The sequence below is a fragment of the Triticum urartu genome, chromosome 3 (genome assembly GCF_003073215.2).
Source record: "Triticum urartu cultivar G1812 chromosome 3, Tu2.1, whole genome shotgun sequence".
NCBI classification, from domain to species: domain Eukaryota; kingdom Viridiplantae; phylum Streptophyta; class Magnoliopsida; order Poales; family Poaceae; genus Triticum; species Triticum urartu.
In genome coordinates this window covers 125,287,074-125,310,133 of record NC_053024.1, presented here as the reverse complement: position 1 = coordinate 125,310,133, position 23,060 = coordinate 125,287,074, and the positions used below count along the sequence as shown (strand labels likewise).

At 44.7% G+C, this 23,060-nt stretch overlaps 1 protein-coding gene and 1 long non-coding RNA gene across 2 annotated transcripts; one reads left to right on the top strand and one right to left on the bottom strand.

Annotated features, from left to right (window-relative positions):
• Window positions 1-1,020: 1,020 nt before the first annotated feature.
• LOC125548158 lies at window positions 1,021-14,500 on the bottom strand. Its single transcript, XM_048711834.1, has 5 exons — window positions 14,116-14,500; window positions 13,823-13,950; window positions 12,453-12,556; window positions 1,671-1,777; window positions 1,021-1,333 (listed from the first exon to the last, which is right to left on the bottom strand). The coding sequence occupies exons 1-4, from the start codon at window positions 14,379-14,381 to the stop codon at window positions 1,715-1,717; spliced, it is 561 nt and encodes a 186-aa protein (XP_048567791.1). The 5' UTR covers window positions 14,382-14,500; the 3' UTR covers window positions 1,021-1,333; window positions 1,671-1,714.
• A 1,078-nt stretch (window positions 14,501-15,578) lies between these two features.
• Window positions 15,579-18,091, top strand: LOC125543252. Its single transcript, XR_007298359.1, has 3 exons — window positions 15,579-15,753; window positions 16,785-16,844; window positions 17,661-18,091. It is a non-coding gene; the product is annotated as an uncharacterized LOC125543252 (long non-coding RNA).
• Window positions 18,092-23,060: the final 4,969 nt, after the last annotated feature.

Sequence of the window (23,060 nt, the reverse complement as noted above, 5' to 3'; positions counted from 1 at the left end):
CACAGACTAATAGACTAATTCAAATGTACCAGAAAAAACAAGACTAAACTAAAGGGCACATGTCTTATTGCATCCACACCTTCCTGACAACACACTATGACGAGTATGTTCTATCAAACAATCCTCACAAACTGACGCCACTGGCATGACACAGGACACGTAGGACCAGCACACACATCAGTAGGCCATGCCAATTGAACTAAAAGAAAAAAACCCACCAAGCACTTTCTACCTATGTGCAAAAAAACAGATACCCCATGATAAAGAACACAAACCATGTGTGCATCCACAATTTCAAATTAACCTCAATTGGGGACAATATCCAAAATAGTCGCAAATTCACTTGCAAACTACCATACACACACAATCCAGAACTGTTTCCCACAATTTCTAACACCTCAAAACACAAAAAAGGTAGAAGGAGATGAAAATGCAAGTGTTGAGATTGTATTCTGGCCATGTCCTCAGGATAATCGCTGATGACATTCTTGGTTGAAAGATGTGCCTCTCACGAGGTGAAGAAAAATATACAGAATTCTAACCAGCTGATCCGCTGTGTCGACGTGATATAAATGTAAGTGAGCCATAATAACTTCTAGTATATATACCTGAACACACATGAAATGAATGAAACTTCAGAGAAACATATCAAATCTATTTGAAAGTAGCAATCATTGTTTAAACATCTCAAATAGATCATAACTAAAAAAAGATGTTCTCCTTATCACCATGTTCTAAGCATGAAGGAGTTTAACATCTCCACTCTATCATTCAGCCTAAAGATAAAAACGATCTAATGCAGGAAGGAACTAAAATAAAGATTCTGGGAACAGGTTGGCAAAGAAGTGAAGCGTGCCTAAGTTGTGCTATCCATTGTAAAAAAATACTGAGCTTTTGAAATAAAAATAGGACTACCCTGCATAATATCGCATCTCACAAGCCAATCTGGTTGAACCACAATATGTAATCAAGTCACAAAGCCAATCAAGCCACATAACTGTAGTGGTCAGACGAATCAGCTAAGGAACAATATGCATCAGCCAAATTGTTCATCAGCGTACAGATCAATACATCATATATTTAGATCAAGCAAACTAACACCAGAATAAAAATGCTCCCAAGTTCATTGCTCATATGCATTTACCAAAAAAATGTGACTGTGCACAGCTTACATCCATGATCCATAATGTTGAGGGTTGGAAGGGAGGAATGAGAGAAATAGGACCTTCGCCCCAAGCATCATAGACCCAGTCTTTGAATGATAATTTGCCTGATTAACCTGCCCTGTTGCATGCACTGCCAGCCTCTGATCTCCCCGCAGGGCCCGGGATGTCTGAATAACACGGTATATAATATAGTGAGTAGATACCAACAAACATACCCACATATACACACATGAATGATTACACAGAAAGAAATATTGCATAGAAGGTCATGATTCACACGAACTATGTCTTTCATCCAAGATAGCCTGACTGTAATATTAGGACGATATGAAATATTAAGATGCCTGAAATAAAGCTTTCTCTATTCGTAATAATATTTCTCCCAGAAATATTACAGTCAGGCTATCTTGGAATAATTACATGGCAGGGGGCATCAACACATCATCATACCAAAATAAAGGAGAAAAAAAGAACAGGAAAAGTTTATGTTCGAGTAATTACTACCTGAAATATCATCATAGTAATTTCTGTTGTCCCTTGATGCTCAACTATTGCCATTCTACAATGGATGCATGACCAAAGATCCCTTGCCAACAGAACCGAGAGCAAACCTGAAAAATGACAAAAGCATTGGCAGTACTTCCAGCAACATAAATCACACTATTATTGCATACCCTATTATAACTTTCAGACTGCTCTCCCATGCGTGACTAATTCAGTCAATTAGATGTGAACTTAAGTAAATAAAAAACATGACCTAGCAGACTGTAGAACCTGAATTAATATTACGACAAAACTAAATGCAAAATGACTGGCTACTTAGCATGGAAGAATGCTTTCACCAGGCAGAGCTAGCTAAAATTAGAAGAAAAAAATCAAGCAGACTTGACAACAGGAGCATACAGACCTTCGTCGATGTCATTGGCATCTTCGATTTAATAGAGAAATCAGAATAGTTTGAATACCATATCTTTTCTTAACCTGAATACACATATACAACAGATGTTTGTCAGTTCCAAAACCCAGCCAAAACTGAAGTTATGCGTGGCCATGATCCATTCAAAGTTGATTTTGTACAAGGGCAATGGATTTCTAAGTTGATTTGCAAGGAAAATTGATGTAATTATGTGCCATTACGATACATTCAGAGTGCTAGAAACCTATGGAGAGGAAAAGCAAGTACATATCTGTAGAGGTCAAGACTCAACTTGAATCTAGAATAGCAGATGTAGTTTCACCGTGATCAATTTAGACAATACTGAAATTGGCATGACTGTGATCTGCATACCAATATTAGGTCACTTCTTAGTCTGCTCACAAAATGTTGATCAAGAGTTCCCCGTCGATCTTAAAGATACTAATCGCAATCACAATTCCCTCTGGAAGTTAACTGATTATCACGAACACGCGGGGAAGAAGGTCGCAGCTAACTACGACATAGAGCTGGCATAAAAACAAGTAGGAGCTCATAATTTCCCATTACTCCTGAAAAAATTATAAAGCAAACCAAAATTAATGCTTTGTGACTGACCAACAAGAATTAGAAAACAAATTCTTATACCGAAGGTGCTCTGAACGCAAATCTTTTCTTCATAAACATGGAGAAACTCTTGTGACAGAGTAAGCTTGCGACGTATAAAAAGATATTATAAGAAAGAACACCAGATAGGAGCTACAAAATTAAGTTTAGAATATACGCTAGCAAATCAATAACCGTACAAAAATATTGTGGTCCAAATAAGATTCATATAGGCCACTAACTAAACCGACAGGAACCAAACTTTTATATTTTGACCAATTGTTCCACATTAGTCTGGACTCTTGTTATTTCATTTATCCAAATTAAGACTGTCATTATCTAAATTGAATATGCTTAAAGCCTCTATCTTATTTAGCCAAAGCAGGAGAGCATCTAATATAACAAAATAGCAGGGTGAGGTGTTTTTATAATCATCATAGTGTTGGGGAACGTAGCAGAATCTTAAAATTTTCTACGCATCACCAAGATCAATCTATGGAGTCATCTAGGAACGAGGGAGAGAGGAGTGCATCTACATACCCTTGTAGATCATGAGCGGAAGCGTTCAAGAGAACGGGGTTGATGGAGTCGTACTCGACGTGATTCAAATCACCGATGACCAAGTGCCGAACGAACAGCACCTCCGCGTTCAACACACGTACGGTTGGGAAGACGTCTCCTCCAACTTGATCCAGCAAGGGGGAAGGAGAGGTTGATGAAGATCCAGCAGCACGACGGCGTGGTGGTGGAAGCAACGGTGATCTCGGCAGGGCTTCGCCAAGCGCAAGGGAGATGGAGGAGTGTCACGGGAGGGAGAGGGAGAGGCCAGGGACTTGGGTGCGCAGCCCTCCCTCCCCCCACTATATATAGGGTGCCTAGGGGGGGCGCTGGCCCTAGGAGATCCAATCCCCTAGGTGAGGCGGCGGCCAAAGGGGTGCCTTGCCCCCCAAGGCAAGGGTGGCGCCCCCCACCCCTAGGGTTTCTAACCCTAGGCGCAGGGGGAGGCCCATGGGGGGGCGCACCAGCCCACTAGGGGCTGGTTCCCCTCCCACTTCAGCCCATGGGGCCCTCCGGGATAGGTGGCCCCACCCGGTGGACCCCGGGGCCCTTCCGGTGGTCCCAGTACAATACCGGTGACCCCTGAAACCTTCCCGATGGCCGAAACTGGACTTCCTATATATGAATCTTTACCTCCGGACCATTCCGGAACTCCTCGTGACGTCCGGGATCTCATTCGGGACTCCGAACAACTTTCGGGTTACCATGTGCTAATATCTCTACAACCCTAGCGTCACCGAACCTTAAGTGTGTAGACCCTACGGGTTTGGGAGACATGCAGACATGACCGAGAAGCCTCTCCGGTCAATAACCAACAGCGGGATCTGGATACCCATGTTGGCTCCCACATGCTCCACAATGATCTCATCGGATGAACCACGATGTCGAGGATTCAATCAACCCGTATACAATTCCCTTTGTCAATCAGTACGTTACTTGCCCGAGACTCGATCGTCGGTATCCCAATACCTTGTTCAGTCTCGTTACCGGCAAGTCACTTTACTCGTACCGTAATGCATGATTCCGTGATCAACCACTTGATCACATTGAGCTCATTATGATGATGCATTACCGAGTGGGCCCAGAGATACCTCTCCGTCATACGGAGTGACAAATCCCAGTCTCGATTCGTGCCAACCCAACAGACACTTTCGGAGACACCTGTAATGTACCTTTATAGTCACCCAGTTACGTTGTGATGTTTGGCACACCCAAAGCACTCCTACGGTATCCGGGAGTTGCAAAATCTCATGGTCTAAGGAAATGATACTTGACATTCAGAAAAGCTACAGCAAACGAACTACACGATCTTTGAGCTAAGCTTAGGATTGGGTCTTGTCCATCACATCATTCTCCTAATGATGTGATCCCGTTATCAATGACATCCCCATGTCCATAGCCAGGAAACCATGACTATCTTTTGATCAACGAGCTAGTCAACTAGAGGCTCACTAGGGACACATTGTGGTCTATGTATTCACACATGTATTACGATTTCCGGACAATACAATTATAGCATGAATAATAGACAATTATCATGAACAAGGAAATATGATGATCATTTTATTATTGCCTCTAGGGCATATTTCCAACAGTCTCCCACTTGCACTAGAGTCAATCATCTAGTGACATTGTGATGAATCGAACACCCATGGAATTCTGGTGTTGATCATGTTTTGCTCTAGGGAGAGGTTTAGTCAACGGATCTGCTACATTCAGGTCCGTATGTACTTTACAAATCTCTATGTCTCCATTTTGAACACTATCACGAATGGAGTTGAAGCGACGCTTGATATGCCTGGTCTTCCTGTGAAACCTGGGCTCCTTGGCAAGGGCAATAGCTCCAGTGTTGTCACAGAAGAGAGTCATCGGGCCCGACGCATTGGGTATGACTCCTAGGTCGGTAATGAACTCCTTCACCTAGACTGCTTCGTGTGTTGCCTCCGAGGCTGCCATGTACTCCGCTTCACATGTAGATCCCGCCACAACGCTTTGCTTGCAACTGCACCAGCTTACTACCCCACCATTCAAAATATACATGTATCCGGTTTGTGACTTAGAGTCATCCAGATCTATGTCGAAGCTAGCATCGACGTAACCCTTTACGACGAGCTCTTCCTCACCTCCATAAACAAGAAACATTTCCTTAGTCCTTTTCAGGTACTTCAGGATATTTTTGACCGCTGTCCAGTGTTCCATGCCAGGATTACTTTGGTACCTTCCTACCAAACTCACGGCAAGGTTTACATCTGGTCTGGTAAACAACATAGCATACATGATAGACCCTATGGCCGAGGCATAGGGGACGACACTCATCTTTTCTCTATCTTCTGCCGTGGTCGGGCATTGAGCCAAGCTCAATCTCGTACCTTGCAATACAGGCAAGAACCCCTTCTTTGACTGATCCATTTTAAACTTCTTCAAAATCTTGTCAAGGTACGTACTCTGTGAAAGACCAATGAGGCGTCTCGATCTATCTCTATAGATCTTGATGCCTAATATATAGCAGCTTCTCCAAGGTCCTTCATTGAAAAACACTTGTTCAAGTAGGCCTTTATGCTTTCCAAGAATTCTATATCATTTCCCATCAACAGTATGTCATCCACATACAATATGAGAAATGCTACAGAGCTCCCACTCACTTTCTTGTAAATGCAGGCTTCTCCATAAGTCTGCATAAACCCAAACGCTTTGATCATCTCATCAAAGCGAATGTTCCAACTCCGAGATGGCTTGCACCAGCCCATAAATCGAGCGTTGGAGCTTGCACACCTTGTCAGCATTCTTAGGATCGACAAAACCTTCCGGCTGCATCATATACAATTCTTCCTTAAGGAAACCATTAAGGAATGCCGTTTTGATGTCCATTTGCCATATCTCATAATCATAGAATGCGGCAATTGCTAACATGATTCGGACGGACTTCAGCTTCGCTACGGGTGAGAAAGTCTCATCGTAGTCAACCCCTTGAACTTGTTGATAACCCTTAGCGACAAGCCGAGCTTTATAGATGGTCACATTACCATCCGCGTTTGTCTTCTTCTTAAAGATCCATTTATTTTCTATGGCTCGCCGCTCAACGGGCAAGTCAGTCAAAGTCCATACTTCGTTTTCATACATGGATCCTATCTCGGATTTCATGGCTTCCAGCCATTTGTCGGAATCCGGGCCCGCCATCGCTTCTTCATAGTTCGAAGGTTCACCATTGTCTAACAACATGATTTCCAAGACAGGGTTGCCGTACCACTCTGGTGCAGAACGTGTCCTTGTGGACCTACGAAGTTCAGTAGCAACTTGATCTGAAGTTTCATGATCATCATCATTAACTTCCTCTCTAGTCGGTGCAGGCACCTCAGGAACATTTTCTTGAGTTACGCCACTTTCCGGTTCAAGAGGTAATACTTCATCAAGTTCTACTTTCCTCCCACTTACTTCTTTCGAGAGAAACTCTTTCTCTAGAAAGGATCCATTCTTGGCAACAAAGATCTTGCCTTCGGATCTGAGGTAGAAGGTATACCCAATAGTTTCTTTAGGGTATCCTATGAAGACGCATTTTTCTGACTTGGGTTCGAGCTTTTCAGGTTGAAGTTTCTTAACATAAGCATCGCATCCCCAAACTTTTAGAAATGACAATTTAGGTATCTTCCCAAACCATAATTCATACGGTGTCGTCTCAACGGATTTCGACGGAGCCCTATTTAAAGTGAATGCGGCAGTCTCTAAAGCATAGCCCCAAAATGATAGCGGTAAATCGGTAAGAGACATCATAGATCGCACCATATCTAATAGAGTGCGATTACGACGTTCGGACACACCATTACGCTGAGGTGTTCCAGGCGGCGTGAGTTGTGAAACTATTCCACATTTTCTTAAGTGTGTGCCAAATTCGTGACTCAAGTATTCTCCCCCACGATCTGATCGCAAGAACTTGATTTTCCTGTCATGTTGATTCTCAACCTCACTCTGAAATTCCTTGAACTTTTCAAAGGTCTCAGACTTGTGTTTCATTAAATAGACATACCCATATCTACTCAAGTCATCAGTGAGGGTGAGAACATAATGATAGCCACCGCGAGCCTCAACACTCATTGGACCGCACACATCAGTATGTATGATTTCCAATAAGTTGGTTGCTCGCTCCATTGTTCCTGAGAACGGAGTCTTGGTCATTTTACCCATGAGGCATGGTTCGCACGTGTCAAATGATTCGTAATCAAGAGACTCTAAAAGTCCATCTGCATGGAGCTTCTTCATGCGTTTGACACCTATGTGACCAAGGCGGCAGTGCCACAAGTATGTGGGACTATCATTATCAACCTTACATCTTTTGGTATTCACACTATGAATATGTGTAGCATTACGCTCGAGATTCATTAAGAATAAACCATTCACCATCGGAGCATGACCATAAAACATATCTCTCATATAAATAGAACAACCATTATTCTCGGATTTAAATGAGTAGTCATCTCGAATTAAACGAGATCCTGATACAATGTTCATGCTCAAAGCTGGCACTAAATAACAATTATTGAGGTTTAAAATTAATCCCGTAGGTAAATGTAGAGGTAGCGTGCCGACGGTGATCACATCGACCTTGGAACCATTCCCGACGCGCATCGTCACCTCGTCCTTCGCCAGTTTTCGCTTATTCCGCAGTTCCTGCTTTGAGTTACAAATGTGAGCAACTGCACTGGTATCAAATACCCAGGAGCTACTACGAGTACTGGTAAGGTACACATCAATTACATGTATATCATATATACCTTTCGTGATGCCAGACTTCTTGTCCGCTAAGTATTTGGGGCAGTTCTGCTTCCAGTGACCACTTCCCTTGCAATAAAAGCACTCAGTCTCGGGCTTGGGTCCATTCTTTGGCTTCTTCCCGGCAGCTTGCTTACCGGGAACGGCAACTCCCTTGCCGTCCTTCTTGAAGTTCTTCTTACCCTTGCCTTTCTTGAACTTAGTGGTTTTATTCACCATCAACACTTGATGTTCCTTTTTGACTTCTACCTCTATTGATTTCAGCATGCAAATACTTCAGGAATGGTCTTTTCCATCCCCTGCATATTGAAGTTCATCACAAAGCTCTTGTAGCTTGGTGGAAGCGACTGAAGGATTCTGTCAATGACCGCGTCATCCGGGAGATTAAATCCCAGCTGAGTCAAGCGGTTATGCAACCCAGACATTTTGAGTATGTGCTCACTGACAGAACTATTTTCCTCCATCTTACAGCTGAAGAACTTGTCGGAGACTTCATATCTCTCGACCCGGGCATGAGCTTGAAAAACCATTTTCAGCTCTTCGAACATCTCATATGCCCCGTGTCTCTCAAAACGCTTTTGGAGCCCCGGTTCTAAGCTGTAAAGTATGCCGCACTGAACGAGGGAGTAATCATCAGCACGTGTCTGCCAAGCGTTCATAACATCTTGTTCTGCAGGGAGAGCAGGTGCTTCACCTAGCGGTGCTTGTAGGACATAATCTTTCTTGGCAGCTATGAGGATGATCCTCAGGTTCCGGACCCAGTCCGTATAGTTGCTGCCATTGTCTTTCAGCTTGGTTTTCTCTAGGAACGCGTTGAAGTTGAGGACAACGTTGGCCATTTGATCTACAATACATGTTGTAAAGATTTTAGACTAAGTTCATGATAATTAAGTTCATATAATCAAATTATTCAATGAACTCCCACTCAGATAGACATCCCTCCAGTCATCTAAGTATAACATGATCCGAGTTAACTAGGCCGTGTCCGATCATCACGTGAGACGGACTAGTCAACATCGGTGAACATCTTCATGTTGATCGTATCTTCTATACGACTCATGCTCGACCTTTCGGTCTTCTGTGTTCCGAGGCCATGTCTGTACATGCTAGGCTCGTCAAGTCAACCTAAGTGTTTGCATGTGTAAATCTGTCTTACACCCGTTGTATGTGAACGTTGGAATCTATCACACCCGATCATCACGTGGTGCTTCGAAACAACGAACTGTCGCAATGGTGCATAGTTAGGGGGAACACTTTCTTGAAATTATTATGAGGGATCATCTTATTTACTACCGTGGTTCTAAGTAAACAAGATGCAAAAACATGATAAACATCTCATGCAATCAAATCATAGTGACATGATATGGCCAATATCATATAGCTCCTGTGATCTCCATCTTGGGGCTCCATGATTATCTTGTCACCGGCATGACACCATGATCTCCATCATCATGATCTCCATCATCGTGTCTCCATGAAGTTGCTCGCCAACTATTACTTCTACTACTATGGCTAACACGTTTAGCAATAAAGTAAAGTAATTTACATGGCGTTTCTCAATGACACGCATGTCATACAAAAAATAAAGACAACTCCTATGGCTCCTGCCGGTTGTCATACTCATCGACATGCAAGTCGTGATTCCTATTACAAGAACATGATCTCATACATCACATATATATATCATTCATCACAACTTTGGCCATATCACATCACAAAACACTTGCTGCAAAAACAAGTTAGACGTCCTCTAATTGTTGTTGCAAGTTTTTACATGGCTGCAATAGGGTTCTAGCAAGAACGTTTTCTTACCTACGTTAAAGCCACAACGTGATTTATCAACTTCTATTTACCCTTCATAAGGACCCTTTTCGTCGAATCCGCTCCAACTAAAGTGGGAGAGACAGACACCCGCCAGCCACCTTATGCAACTAGTGCATGTCAGTCGGTGGAACCGGTCTCACGTAAGTGTACGTGTAAGGTTGGTCCAGGCCGCTTCATTCCATGATGCCGCTGAATCAAGATAAGACTAGTAACGGCAAGCAAATTGACAATATCGACACCCACAACTACTTTGTGTTCTACTCGTGCATAGTAACTACGCATAGACCTAGCTCTGATACCACTGTTGGGGAATGTAGCAGAATTTTAAAATTTTCTACGCATCACCAAGATCAATCTATGGAGTCATCTAGCAACGAGGGAGAGAGGAGTGCATCTACATACCCTTGTAGATCATGAGCGGAAGCGTTCAAGAGAACAGGGTTGATGGAGTCGTACTCGACGTGATTCAAATCACCGATGACCAAGTGCCGAACGGACAGCACCTCCGCGTTCAACACACGTACGGTTGGGAAGACGTCTCCTCCAACTTGATCCAGCAAGGGGGAAGGAGAAGTTGATGAAGATCCAGCAGCACGACGGCGTGGTGGTGGAAGCAACGGTGATCTCGGCAGGGCTTCGCCAAGCACAAGGGAGATGGAGGAGTGTCACGGGAGGGAGAGGGAGAGGCCAGGGAGAGGCCAGGGACTTGGGTGCGCAGCCCTCCCTCCCCCCACTATATATAGGGTGCCTAGGGGGGCGTCGGCCCTAGGAGATCTCCTAGGTGAGGCGGCGGCCAAAGGGGTGCCTTGCCCCCCAAGGCAAGGGTGGCGCCCCCCACCCCTAGGGTTTCTAACCCTAGGCGCAGGGGGAGGCCCATGGGGGGCGCACCAGCCCACTAGGGGCTGGTTCCCCTCCCACTTCAGCCCATGGGGCCCTCCGGGATAGGTGGCCCCACCCGGTGGACCCCCGGGACCCTTCCGGTGGTCCCGGTACAATACCGGTGACCCCCGAAACCTTCCCGATGGCCGAAACTGGACTTCCTATATATGAATCTTTACCTCCAGACCATTCCGGAACTCCTCATGACGTCCGGGATCTCATCCGGGACTCCGAAAAACTTTCGGGTTACCGTGTGCTAATATCTCTACAACCCTAGCGTCACCGAACCTTAAGTGTGTAGACCCTACGGGTTCGGGAGACATGCAGACATGACCGAGAAGCCTCTCCGGTCAATAACCAACAGCGGGATCTGGATATCCATGTTGGCTCCCACATGCTCCACGATGATCTCATCGGATGAACCACGATGTCGAGGATTCAATCAACCCGTATACAATTCCCTTTGTCAATCGGTGCGTTACTTGCCCGAGACTCGATCGTCGGTATCCCAATACGTTGTTCAGTCTCGTTACTGGCAAGTCACTTTACTCGTACCGTAATGCATGATCCCGTGATCAACCACTTGATCACATTGAGCTCATTATGATGATGCATTACCGAGTGGGCCCAGAGATACCTCTCCGTCATACGGAGTGACAATCCCAGTCTCGATTCGTGCCAACCCAACAGACACTTTCGGAGATACCTGTAATGTACCTTTATAGTCACCCAGTTACGTTGTGACGTTTGGCACACCCAAGGCACTCCTACGGTATCCGGGAGTTGCACAATCTCATGGTCTAAGGAAATGATACTTGACATTCAGAAAAGCTACAGAAAACGAACTACACGATCTTTGAGCTAAGCTTAGGATTGGGTCTTGTCCATCACATCATTCTCCTAATGATGTGATCCCGTTATCAATGACATCCCCATGTCCATAGCCAGGAAACCATGACTATCTTTTGATCAACGAGCTAGTCAACTAGAGGCTCACTAGGGACACATTGTGGTCTATGTATTCACACATGTATTATGATTTCCGGATAATACAATTATAGCATGAATAATAGACAATTATCATGAACAAGGAAATATAATAATCATTTTATTATTGCCTCTAGGGTATATTTCCAACACATAGGACTTAAAAGTATCAATGACATACAACCCAAAACACAAAATTAGATGGCAAAACATGCATGTACTGAACTCTTCAGCAAAATAATATATGTCTATTCAAAGCTATATGTTTCCAGATTGTTTAGGATTATTTTAACTGCTTTGACATTCCCCCCTCCTCAATTAGAGGTACAAGTCATAGGATTCGGTGTACTGAATTGATACTTTGCACATATATAGTACATCTTTGTATGTACTTTACAGAAGTACCTCGTGGGCCCCTATTACCAAGACCGGTAAGAAAATTGTGCAGCTATGAGATGGTTAATTTGATTATGTTGTAGACTAATTTTATAGAGTGTACACGGAGTTCCCAGAACAAGAAAAATAGAGAAAGTAGCTAAGCTCAGGTGCACATGGACCCCCAAAACCATATCACCGTCTCAAATCAACCAGAGTAATAGACATCTACTTTGGATAAACTATAGCCAAGTTGCATTGGATACAGACGCTACATCATACTTCTTAATACAATGAACATTTGACAAGCAACTAAATTCTAACAACCAGTATGAATCAGTGACATGGTACAAATAACAGGTTGGTCCATATATACAGACCTGAAATTGTACTGTTGTAGACGTAGGAGGTAGCGACATAAGCACAATCTGATTTGTGTTTCGTCCCTGAATTAGATGATTCACTCCAGCACTCGATTTTTTTCCTTGAACACAAAAAGAAGGAAAAAAGAGTATTAGAAACCAGCATATGTGGGCCTAAAAAGAGTATTAGAAATGGAAAAAAGAGTATTAGAATAATTTTCCTAAAAAAATTTGCAGGTTGCATTGGAAGAGAGACATGGTATATCCCACGTTGCAATGAACAATTGAACAAGATTCAGGAAAAGGCCAAGACAAAGCTGGAAGTAAATTTGATCCTAAGCAAGCATCCACATCTTGAAGCCATAATGGGGCGCCACCGCGCCAGCATATAATGTAGGCCAATATGAAAAGAAGATTCATCCTGAAGCCATAATGGGGCACCAGCATACAACAAGACACATGAAGTAAACCTAATTGTAAGAGCAAGCTTGCACAACCATCTGTCCAACAATCCCCTTCCTTAGAACCTACCTAGACCATATAACATGCCACAAGTGTGCACCTAATTTGGTACCACCCACCAACATTAACCTAAGGCTAAATAGTGGAGTCTGCAATTACACCAAACCTGAGATCTCTAAAATTATTTTATCCTTAATGTTCGACCAGATCCACTTAGTTTATCCAAAAAACAATTGGCAAGAGCCACACTAACCATCATAGCACAGACTCGAGATTCGTGTTTTACACTCTAGGATAGGAAAAAAGAAATACCAACCAAAGAACATAGGACAGAAATATATCCTTCCAAGGATGTAGCCAGATCCAAGCTCCTCCTGGACAGAAAGAAACAAAAGTTTGTCCCTTTCTTGACAGAGAAATAGAACCAGGAAGACAACAAAAAACTAGTTTGGATGAATCGTGCTAGATCCAAGGCTAGGACTGAACCGACCTACTGCTACTACGCCTTGCAGCCATTCATCTACGTTCAAAACAAGTAACATGCAGCCAAGCATACATTAAACACTTTGACTAGAGGAAGTGCAAACTAACATAGGAAGTATATCAGAATATGAGAGCAGATGACAAATATTATCCCTTATGCTGATAGGATACAAAATCCAAAATAGGTAAACATATATTGTTTTCGCGATTTATGAAAATTAAAGCACACACTGACCAAACAATTAACACCAGTGGCCATTGGCACATGAAACATAGAGCTGGAAGGCAATAAGCATCCAGGTATAACAATAAGAGAAGCACAAATGCCAAATGGATGTTTAGCCGATGTTCGAGCCCTGCTGCTTGGCACTTTTTGATAAATTGCAATCAAATTGGCTAGATAAGATAGATGTGCAGGGGTAGGAAGAGGGGGTGGAGCTCACCACGTTCAGGGGGAGTAGGAGGAGGGACGAGCCATGAGGGATCGTGCCTCGTCCACCTGCAGCAGTTGCTGCTCATCCAGATCGGAACCGACCTTGTCCACCAGAGGAGCAGGGACGCGTGCGTGCACCTGCGTGACCAAAAGCAGCAACATCGTGAGGGGAGGGGAGGGGATTAGGGTTGGAGCAGGGGGAGGGTGGCATCCCGAGCAGGCCATTGCGTGGGCTCAGAGCAGGCAGAGCACAAGCACTCGGAGGCCAAGGTCGGACGACATCGCCAGCGAATCTATGAGCACCTTGGCCGCCGCCTGCCCTGCTCACTCTCCCTCTTCTCTTCCCTTCCCTTCCCTTCTGATGACGAGAGGGGGAGGCTGCGGGCGGCGTGGTGCGAGGGAGACGAGGAGAGAGGTCCACGCCAGCGAGGTCTGAGGGGCGTCGGCGGCGGCGAGATCTGCGGGGCGTTGGTGGCGGCGAAGTGGGCGGGGCGGAGAGGTCTGGTGGAGGGAGAGGTCGGGGAGAGGGCTGGGGCTAGCGAGGTTGGGATGCGGGAGGACGGGGCCATGGCCACCGCCGTGCTCAGAGCTCGGCCCCGACCACCGCCGCGCTCACCAACGCACCCACACGCCTAGGCTCAAGCTCGGCCATGGCTGCCATCGCGCCCGGATCCAGAGCGCCCTTCCACCCCTCGGCGCGCGCTGCTCGCCGCCGGGCCTCACGGGAATGGTCGCCGCCCGGCCGTCTTCGAATCCAGCCACCGCGGCCCGACCAGCGAGCATGTGATTCGGGCGACGGGAGGGGAGGAGATGAGGCGGAGCACGGGGGATGAAGGGTGGCGTCAGCGGCGAGTGCGGGGATGGTGGGGGCGACTGGGAGGACGAAGAGGCGAGGCAGACGCCCTCCCTCGTCTCATCGATTGACGGGCCAACCAGGGATCAACGCGTCATGAGCCAACATGTGAAAAGACGAAAACGCCCTCGTCGGGGCACTGTAATAACGGCGGTGGCACAAGATATTTTAGCTTGGAAGCAAACTATTCATTGCAACAGTGTTTTCAGTTCAATCCGGCAGCTGGGGGTGACTGAGGGCTCGATCCGACGGTCCCAAACGCATCAAGCGAAACGATCTGACGACCGAGAGTTGCTAAACTCTGAGAGAGCTCGGGAGCGACTGGAATCCTTATTTCTCGATGTTACTATGTACCACCGACACATAACGGAGCAACAGCGAAACCAGGTGACAGCAATTTTTCAGCCATTTGGCAAATAAAATCGCTGTCGCCCATCAAACCGATTGATGATGACAAATATTTTTTCGGTTTTGCTAATTTTCATCCGGTTGAATTCAATTGGCTTTCATCCGTTTTGTGAGCCATGCGATCTCTGTGCAGAGATTCGTGTTATTTTTGCCCCAATGTTGCCTTTTCTTTCTTATCGGGCCCACTAGGGCTCCTTTGATTCAAAGGAATTATTTAAGATTTTTAGAGGATTGAAATCCTTAGGAATTTTTCCTATGTCGGCCCTTTGATTCATAGGATTGGATCCCATAGGAATTTATCCTATGAAATCTTTTGTACTACATTTCATAGGAAATCTAACATCCACTCTAACCTTTTTTTATAATTCTTTTGTTTTTTATGTGGCATCAAACACTCTTTGCTAATCCTATAGGATTCAAATTGATATGCCACTGCAATCCTATACTTTTTCTATTTTTACATTTTCAAAATCCTGTGAATCAAAGAGGCATTTTCTGGAGACCCGGTACCCTTCCTTCGCTATCGCTCGCGTTGTTGTGGTTGCCCGTTCTCCTCCTCCTCGTTTCCCTACTCATTTCGAAGACACAACCGGAACAGAGTCGAGAGAGAGTGAGACAGCCATGGCGATTTGGAGCTACGGCGTCCGGCTGCCCCGCCCCCTCCGTCTGCCGCACCGGAGGTCTGCAGCATCTCCCCACGCCACCTCCCTCCCCCACCGCGGCTACTATTTTTCCCCGTCGATTTGTGTCGTTCGTCAGATCTGTTTGTTAGTTGCGTGTAGAGTTTTCTCGGTCAGATCTTGTTGTTTGTGTTAGTTGCATGTATTACCCGCACATATTTTGTGTAGATGTATGTGGTTTGTGTTGCCCCTTGAGTAGATCACTGATATTCACATTAAATTTAGACTAGAAGTACACTGATCCCTTTGTCATCTGCTAGTTTGGTAGGTTGTCGTTCGTCTGGTATGTGTCTTATGTAGATGGCTGGGATACAAATGCTGACCCTCTTGGTGGGTTCAGTCTCCTGATGTGTATTTCGTGAACTGATTTTTTTCAGTTTAGTAGAAATTTTGGACTCTAATTTTTAGTGGTTTTGGTTAGTGATTTAGAGTGTAACTGTGAATGAATTGGATAGTGACATGGCCTGAATTTTTTCAGTTAAGTAACAATGATTTGGACTGCAATTTTCAATGTTTTGAGTAGTGATTTGGACTGTAACTTTGAGTGAATAGGATAGTGATGTAGATTGAATTTTTCAAGTCAAGTAACAATGCGTTGTACTGTAATTTTTACTGTTTTGGTGAGTGATTTGGACTGTAACTTTGAGTTAATTGGACAGTGATGTGGACTGAATATTTTCAGAAAAGTAACGGTGATTCGGACTGTAGTTTCACTCTTTTATTAGTCTGTCTTACACTGCAATTTTGAGTGTTTTGTTCCATTGGCTTGTAACTTCAGGAGTGTGTAAGTTACAGTGATCTACTCTGAATTTTCCCTTTTTTCCAACACACTACGTTAAACTGAATATCATTAGCAGATGACTAGTGTTGGTAGATTTTCCCTATTTTAGTTTTCTATGATTTTTTTGCAATGCAAACCTTGTACATCATTTGCGCCTGAAGTAGCTCGGTAAAAGCGTATGACCCACTCTGTTATTTGTCAAGAAACTAGTTAGAGAAAGCATGTTTTTAATAATGTTTTTTGTTTTCAGGATTTTTTTTCTGCTATTAGAAAGCCATATGTTAAGGAAATCAACCTCGTCTTCATTGAGGTACATCGCATGTCCTTTGATGATGCATTTCATTGCATTTGGTTCGATTGTAGGCATCTGCCTTCAGTAGTTTGAGTAAATTATCTATTAATGCAAACAAGTATTCAATTCTGAACTGTAAATAAATGCAGAGTAATTTTGTAGTAGGTCCCAGTAATTTGATCTAACGGTCACAAATTTGTCCTTTTAGTTCTGAAATGTAAATATGTTATCAGTTTTATAGATTCTTTTTGTTTGTTGCTACTAGTGTGAGTGCCTTCTAGTGTGAATGTTTTTAGCCTGATTGTGTTTGTCCTTTTTCTGTTAATTTCATTTTTTAGTGCTTATGTTAATGCCTATCAATATTCAATGTAAGCAAGCATCAGATCATAGTAGTTTGCACTTCCAAAGTTACTTAAATTCAGTCCTTCAATCACAGCTATTTAAGAACGGGTAGAAAGTGTCTAAAACCAGTAATCAAGGTTTCTTAACAGTGTTTAGGTTTTTAGTTTCCAAAGTTTGCGAAAATAGTCATATTTTCTCTCAACTCGGGCAATCTTCCCCCTTGTATGTTTTTAACTAGTTTTCCTAAAATGGAATTGCTAGCTTCGTGAGCATGTTTTGATCCTTGTAGTGTGTTTATTTCTGCAAATTCAGAAATCTATGATCTGGGCATCTAGTTTTCAGTTTTCCTGTGATCATAGACTACAAATTCATGCAACCATATCCTAGTTGTTCCTAGAGTTTCTCCTGGTTCAAGCTTTTGTACGATTATGTTCTTATTTTCAATCTATGTAGATTTAGTGCTTAACTTAGCCTATGTAATATCCACTACAGGTATGTTCTTTCTTCCAGATCTGTTCAGGCAGGAGAGAGATGAGAGACGACAGGAGCTGATGAATGCATAGGAGGGGGTGTTTACCTGTGATTTTTTTGCTTCTCCAACCATGTTCGTGTCCTTGATCATGGAGGAATCGCCCTCTCTGGTGGTGCTTCTCTGGGGTTAAATTTAGTACTTTCTCAGTGGTATTGCAGTGTAATTCTTCTGTGTGTTTTAAGTGGAATTTACAGTGTACTTTTAGTGGAATTAGAGTGCATTTTCAGTGGGTTTACACTGTAATTATTAGTGGAATTACAGTGGAATTTACACTGTAAATCTGTGGGTTTACAGTGTACTTTTAGTGGATTTTTGCCCTGTATTTGCAAGTGGCATTTTTAGTGGAATTATAGTGTATTTTTAGTGAAATTACTGTGCATTTTCCATGGTATTTACACTGTAATTATTAGTGGAATTTACACTGTAAGTCTTAGTGGATTTACAGTGTACTTTTAGTGGATTTTTGCTCTGTATTTTGCAAGTGGAATTACAGTGTATTTTTAGTGGAATTACTGTGCATTTTCCATGGTATTTACACTGTAATTATTAGTGGAATTTACATTGTAAGTCTTAGTGGATTTACAGTGTACTTTTAGTGGATTTTTGCTTTGTATTTTGCAAGTGGAATTACAGTCTATTTTTAGTGGAATTACTGTGCATTTTCCATGGTATTTACACTGTAATTATTAGTGGAATTTACATTGTAAGTCTTAGTGGATTTATAGTGTACTTTTAGGGATTTTTGCTCTGTATTTTGCAAGTGGAATTACAGTGTATTTTTAGTGGAATTACCGTGCATTTTCCATGGTTCTTACACTGTAATTATTAGTGGTATTTTTGCCCTTTGTATAGTTGACTCAGTGCATCAGCAATTGCAATTTTTTAGTATTTTAGTGCTCAGAGTGTTATTCAGCTGTGTGGTTAGATGTCATTAGTTTTGGTCCTTCTCATCCTCCTGTAGTTAGCTTAGTTCACCTTTTGTTAGCTTTTAACACTTTTACCTGCTTTCTGTACGGGTTTCAATAGATTGGGGTGTGAATCCGTTTATAGTTTGGTATGTGGACCTGTTTAGAAGTGATTTGCTGGACAGAAAGAAGGGTTCGGATGTGGCTCTGTAGAGTCTGCACTTCATCAACTGATCCCATGCCCACCCCCTTATTGATCCATGATGCAAGCTGTAACGAAGGGCCGGAACAGAACGCAGGTATAGCTGCCCACTTGGTACTACGGTGTTCCGTGATGTAAAACCACTCTCGCTGCCATTGGTTGGAAATTTCGGTGAAAGAGCCTTTTGGCCAGAGAGTGTTGGTAAGCTTGCTTACTACAACACCGCCACACTTCGCATATTCCCCGTCGACTACCTTCGGCTTCACACTAAAGGTCTTGAGCCATAGGCCGAAGTGTGGGGGATTCGAAGGAAGGCCTCGCACGTGATGATAAACGCTGAGACGTGGAGGAGAGAGTCCGGAGTTAGATCGTGAAAATCTAGTCCGTAATAAAACATTAGCCCCCGGACAAAGGGGTGGAGAGCGAACCCTAGCCCTCGGAGGAAGTGAGAGATGAATGCGACCCTCTTGCCGGATCTGGGGGTCGGAATAACCTGTCCTTGAGCAGGAAGCCTGTGGGGGATCTCCGCGGTCAGGTATCTGGCCGCCCGAAGCTTTGCGACATCCTCCTTTGTAACGGAGGAAGCCACCCATCGACCTTGAGGGATGGGCCCAGACATGATGGGGAAGCTTGGAGCAATGAAGTCGAACCTTGGGTGCTAGAACTTGAGGTTGGAAAGGCTGAGGAGAGGTTTGGCGTAAAAAGACGGCCCTTGGTTCCTTTATAAAGGCACCGGGTATTGAACGCCTCCTCCTGAGCCTGAAGACTTGCCTATTACTAAGGAATCTTTTCAACAGAACGGTTGGGTTACCCATGCTCGTATTGATGAGAATCCCGCAATAAGGGAACATGATCTCTGCTTCGACATGACGTGCCAATGACAACCACGCCTCGAAACGTGGAACGGTGGGATAGGAAACGGTTTGAAATAAATAATCGAGCGAGCGTGATGTCATGTTATAAAAATTATCAGCAGATTGGTCTCGTAAAATACTATACTCTACGGCTGTGGTACTTGTGTTGCAGGTACGGACACCGTCGTTTCGCCTGAAGACTATCCTGAAGTATTCGGAAAGGGGAACCCGCCTTACAATGCCGAAGACAATCTGCACGCCGGACACCTCGTCATTGAAGCCTGGTTCAGGGGCTACTGAGGGGGTCATGGACTAAGGGGTCCTCGGGCGTCCGGCCTGTTGGATATGTGCCGGACTAATGGGCTGTGAAGAAACAAGATCGAAGACTCTCTCCTGTGTCCGGATGGGACTCTCCTTGGCGTGGAAGGCAAACTTAGCGACCCAATATGAAGATTCCTTTCTCTGTAACCGACCTTGTACAACCCTAGTCCCCTCCGGTGTCTATATAAACCGGATGGCTTAGTCCGGATAGGGGGAGAATCATTACCATAGTCATACAGGCTAGGCTTTAGGGTTTAGCCGTCTCGATCTCATGGTAGATCAACTCTTGTAATACCCATATTCATCAAGATCAATCAAGCAGGAAGTAGGGTATTACCTCCATAGAGAGGGCCTGAACCTGGGTAAACATCGTGTCCCCTGCCTCCTGTTACTATCGACCTTAGACGCACAATTCGGGATCCCCTACCAGAGATCCGCCGGTTTTGACACCGACAATGCTATCTTCCTCCTCAAGGCTCCGAGGCCGCCAGCTGTGGCGTTTTTTCAATGGAGCACTGGTAAATTTTGGAGGGCCCATTCGGACTGGGTCAGGGAGAGCGACATCCTCAATATAGAACCACTGTGAGGGCCACTCTTCGGACGCCTTCTTCGGTGTGCCGGATAAGTATCCGGTCCCGGCTATGCGCCATATTTCGGCGCCGCCCACCTCAAATATAGATCCCTTTTGGGAGCGAGGGACGAGGCAGAACAGTTTCCTCCATAGCTCGAAATGAGCCTCGCGGCCCAGGAATAGCTCGCAAAGAGCGACGTAGCCCGCGATGTGCAGAATGAAACCCGACGTGAGATTGTGCAGTTGGAGGCCGTAGTACTCCAGAAGACCTCGGAGGAAGGGGTGGATTGGAAACCCGACGCCTCTTATTAAGGATGTAAAGCACACTCGCTCCCCTCCTGGCTGGATTGGGGAAATTTTTCGCCAAGGCTTCGCCGGTAAAAGAGGTTAATCCTGCTCGAACAGGGACTAGATCCGCGGGGGGGGGGGGGGGGGGGGGGGGGGGGGGGGGGGGGGGGGGGGGGGATTCCTGCGTTTGAAGCTTAGCCAACTGATCGTGGGATACGGAATATCTCTCCCAATCGCCTTTTTCGGAGCCATGGGGGCGGGAGGAAGAACTGGGAACACTAGCCATGCTAGAATGGTTTCTCCTAGCAAGCTCTAAGGATTTTCCGCTCGATGTGGAATAGGATCTGAGATCCAGTCCCTTTAAATAGACACCCTTCTTACATGGCCAAGGTGGTATGTGCAAAAATTACTATGACCTTTCGTGTTCGCTTGACACGTGGAAGCCGTAACGGTGGAGGCGCAGAAGCCAATGGGTACGACAATAAATGGAAAGCCGAGTATGACTCTTCGGATCAAACGCTTTGAAGTGTTCGGAGGAAGAACCCGCCTTGCAATGTCGAAGACTATCAGCACGTCGGACACATCGTCATTGAAGCATGGTTCGAGGGCTACTGATGGAGTCCTGGATTAAGGGGTCCTCAGGTGTCTGGCCTGTGTGACATGGGCCGGACTATTAGGCCATGAAGATACAAGATAGAAGACTTTCTCCCGTGTCCGGATGGGACTCTCCTTTGCGTGGGAGGCAAGCTAGGCGTCCGGATGTATTATTTTCTTTCTCTGTAACCGACTTTGTATAACCCTAGGCCCCTCCGGTGTCTATATAAACCGGATGATTTAGTCAGTAGAGACAATCACAATCATACATGCTAGACTTCTAGGGTTTAGCCACAACGATCTCGTGGTAGATCAACTCTTGTAATCCTCATACTCATCAATATCAATCAAGCAGGACGTAGGATATTACCTCCATCAAGAGGGCCCGAACCTGCGTAAAACATCGTGTCCCCTGCCTCCTGTTACCATCGGCCTTAGACGCACAGTTCGGGACCCCCTACCCAAGATCCGCCAGTTTTGACATCGACAGGGGCACCCTATAGACACACAAGTTGATTGTTTAGCCGTGTACGGTGCCCCTCTCCATAGATTTTCACCTCGGTCATATCGTTGTAGTGCTTAGGCGAAACCCTGCGTCGGTAACTTCATCATCACCGTCATCACGCAGTCGTGCTGACGAAACTCTCCCTCGACCTCTGCTGGATCTAGAGTTCGTAGGACGTCACCGAGCTGAACGTATGCAGATCGCGGAGGTGCCGTACCTTCGGTGCTAAGATCGGTCGGATCGTATAGACATACGACTACATCAACCGCGTTGTCATAACACTTCTGCTTACGGTCTACGAGGGTACGTGGACAACACCATACCCTCTCGTTGCTATGCATCACCTAGATGAATCTTGCGTGTGCGTAGGATTTTTTTTAAAATTACTGCGTTCCCCGACATTAACTCCTTAAACTTGAAAATTTAACAAAATGTTTGATGAGTTAACATTTAAGGGTTCGATAAGAGATGTCCTAAGACAAGTTTGAGCTCGGAATATGCTAACCAAAAAAGCTCCGGCATGGGACCGAGTTTCTACATCAGTAGTACTCTCTTCGTTTTTAAATATTTATCTTTCTAGAGATTTCAAGAAGTAACTATATACGGAGCAAAATAAGTGAATCTACACTTTAAAATATGTCTATATACATCTGTATATGGTAGTCCATTCAAAATCTTTAGAAAAACAAATATTTAGAAACGAAAGAAGTATATTATAAATAAATAAAATAAAAAGGTCAGAGGCCCTCTCCTCTTTTCAGAGTTAGACACACAGTTGAGAATAGAGGAACGGATAAGCAGATGGGAGAATTCCCGTAGTCCATTTTGGCTACTGCTCGGGTGAGCTAGCTCTGTGTACCACCGACACATAACGGAGCAACAGCGAAACCGAGTGACAGCAATTTTTCAGCCATTTGCTAAAGAAAATCGTTGTCGCCCATCAAACCGATTGATGATGACAGGGTTGGCGCTATCGGTCCAGCCCGGGAAAAGGAACTATTCTTCAGCACGGCTTCAACGCAAAGTCGGCCCACATATGTGGGCACGGCCTTCGCTCAAAAAAAAAAGAAGAAAAATGTGGGCACAGCCGAGATGGTGTGCAATATATGGGCCCTGTGCC